Below are 1,450 nucleotides of genomic sequence, written 5' to 3' on the forward strand. Positions count from 1 at the left end.
ATGAGAAGTGTTTAGAGCCTGGAAGATTATTTATGTTTGGCATTAACTCTTATGGTCGTAATTTCAAGCGGAGAGAAAAGGAGTACACAGGAACCCTCTTATTATCTTTTGAAATATGAAGATCAGAGGAAGAGAAGGGTTTAAAGTGTGGAGTGATGGTCCTCAAAACCTGTCTGTAAATTAGCTGGCATCCTACATCTATAAAAACAACAAGGCTTAGAGCTGATTTCCAGGCACAGAGTGGACCTCATGAGTCGTTAGCAGTACTTCGAGATCTGAGTTTTTATATACCACAGGAGGAAATTGTGGCCTGCGGGGCAGAGTACTTATACAAATGTTTCCTCCGTGCTTGGACTGATACAAGATTTGGAAGCCAAATTCAGGAACTGACATTCCACTGGTGAGGAAAAAAAGAAGCATGGACAGCAATAAAGATGATGACGGACTATTGAACAGGATTGCATTTCCAGGAGCTATGTCCCTGGCTAACAGCCATGTGCATCCCCATGGGGTCCCCCTGCGAGAGCCCTTTGGGGTTCCCTTCCACCTGGACCCATCTTACTGGGAGCAAGCCTACAGCGGGCACACAGGTCGCATCTCCTACATCCCATTCCCTGGCTACGTGGGTGTCTATGACTATTCCTTTGAGCCTGCCTTCATTCGAAAGAGGAACGAGAGGGAAAGGCAGCGGGTGCGCTGCGTGAATGAGGGCTACACACGCCTGAGAGAGCACCTGCCCAAGGAATTTGCTGACAAGCGCCTCAGCAAAGTGGAGACCCTGAGAGCTGCAATAAGCTACATCAAACACCTGCAGAGCTTGCTGGACTGCCATCCCTTAGGGTCTAACAGTAAGGAAACGCTCTCTGCCAAGGAACTCCCGGACGCTCCCAGTCCTGGTCCCCCGCGGGAGTGCAACAGTGATGGAGAGTCTAAAACCTCTTCAGCTTCATCCCCCTACAGTGAATTTGAGGAGACGGGCAGCTAGGAAACAGCCTCTCTGGAGACAGAAACCTTCGAGTTCGGCTGAAAAACAAATCTAAAACCCTGGGGATTTTTCTACAGTTGAAAATGAATACCAGGAAAAGGGAAAACAGCTAGGGGAAAAAAAAAGGTATTTTCAATCTGTCAAAGGACTTTAAATGTTATCTGTACAAAACCTAAAGACGATTCGTAAGCAAACAGATATCTCTCAGGTTGCTTCAGCTATGTTACTAAACTTCATTTGGATTGTTAAAAATGAAGCACCTTTTGCATTCTAGTTTTCATTCAGCTTTTATTCTGTTCATCTGTTTTCTTTTGCCTTTCACTCGATGAGACAGCAAAACCAGATAAATCCACTTCAGGAAGCCCCCCTCCCCTTTCTCCTGCTTCCTCCTGTAAGTTTTATTGTCTGTTTTTCCTGACTGCTAACCTGAGATGCACTGGGTTGCAAACACTTGGACTGGGAAAG

At 46.1% G+C, this 1,450-nt stretch overlaps 1 protein-coding gene across 1 annotated transcript; it reads left to right on the forward strand.

The window, feature by feature from the left end:
* The first annotated feature begins 418 nt into the window (after nt 1–418).
* ASCL4 (achaete-scute family bHLH transcription factor 4) lies at nt 419–985 on the forward strand. Its single transcript, XM_009332976.1, has one exon. The coding sequence runs from the start codon at nt 419–421 to the stop codon at nt 983–985; it is 567 nt and encodes a 188-aa protein (XP_009331251.1).
* The last annotated feature ends 465 nt before the right edge of the window (nt 986–1,450 follow it).

The sequence above is a fragment of the Pygoscelis adeliae genome, unplaced genomic scaffold (assembly GCF_000699105.1).
Source record: "Pygoscelis adeliae isolate BGI_AS28 unplaced genomic scaffold, ASM69910v1 Scaffold38, whole genome shotgun sequence".
Classification (NCBI taxonomy): domain Eukaryota; kingdom Metazoa; phylum Chordata; class Aves; order Sphenisciformes; family Spheniscidae; genus Pygoscelis; species Pygoscelis adeliae.

What these genes read in the sequence shown, in the direction of transcription:
- ASCL4 (XM_009332976.1), top strand. Translation starts at nt 419, where the DNA reads ATGGACAGCAATAAAGATGATGACGGACTATTGAACAGGATTGCATTT.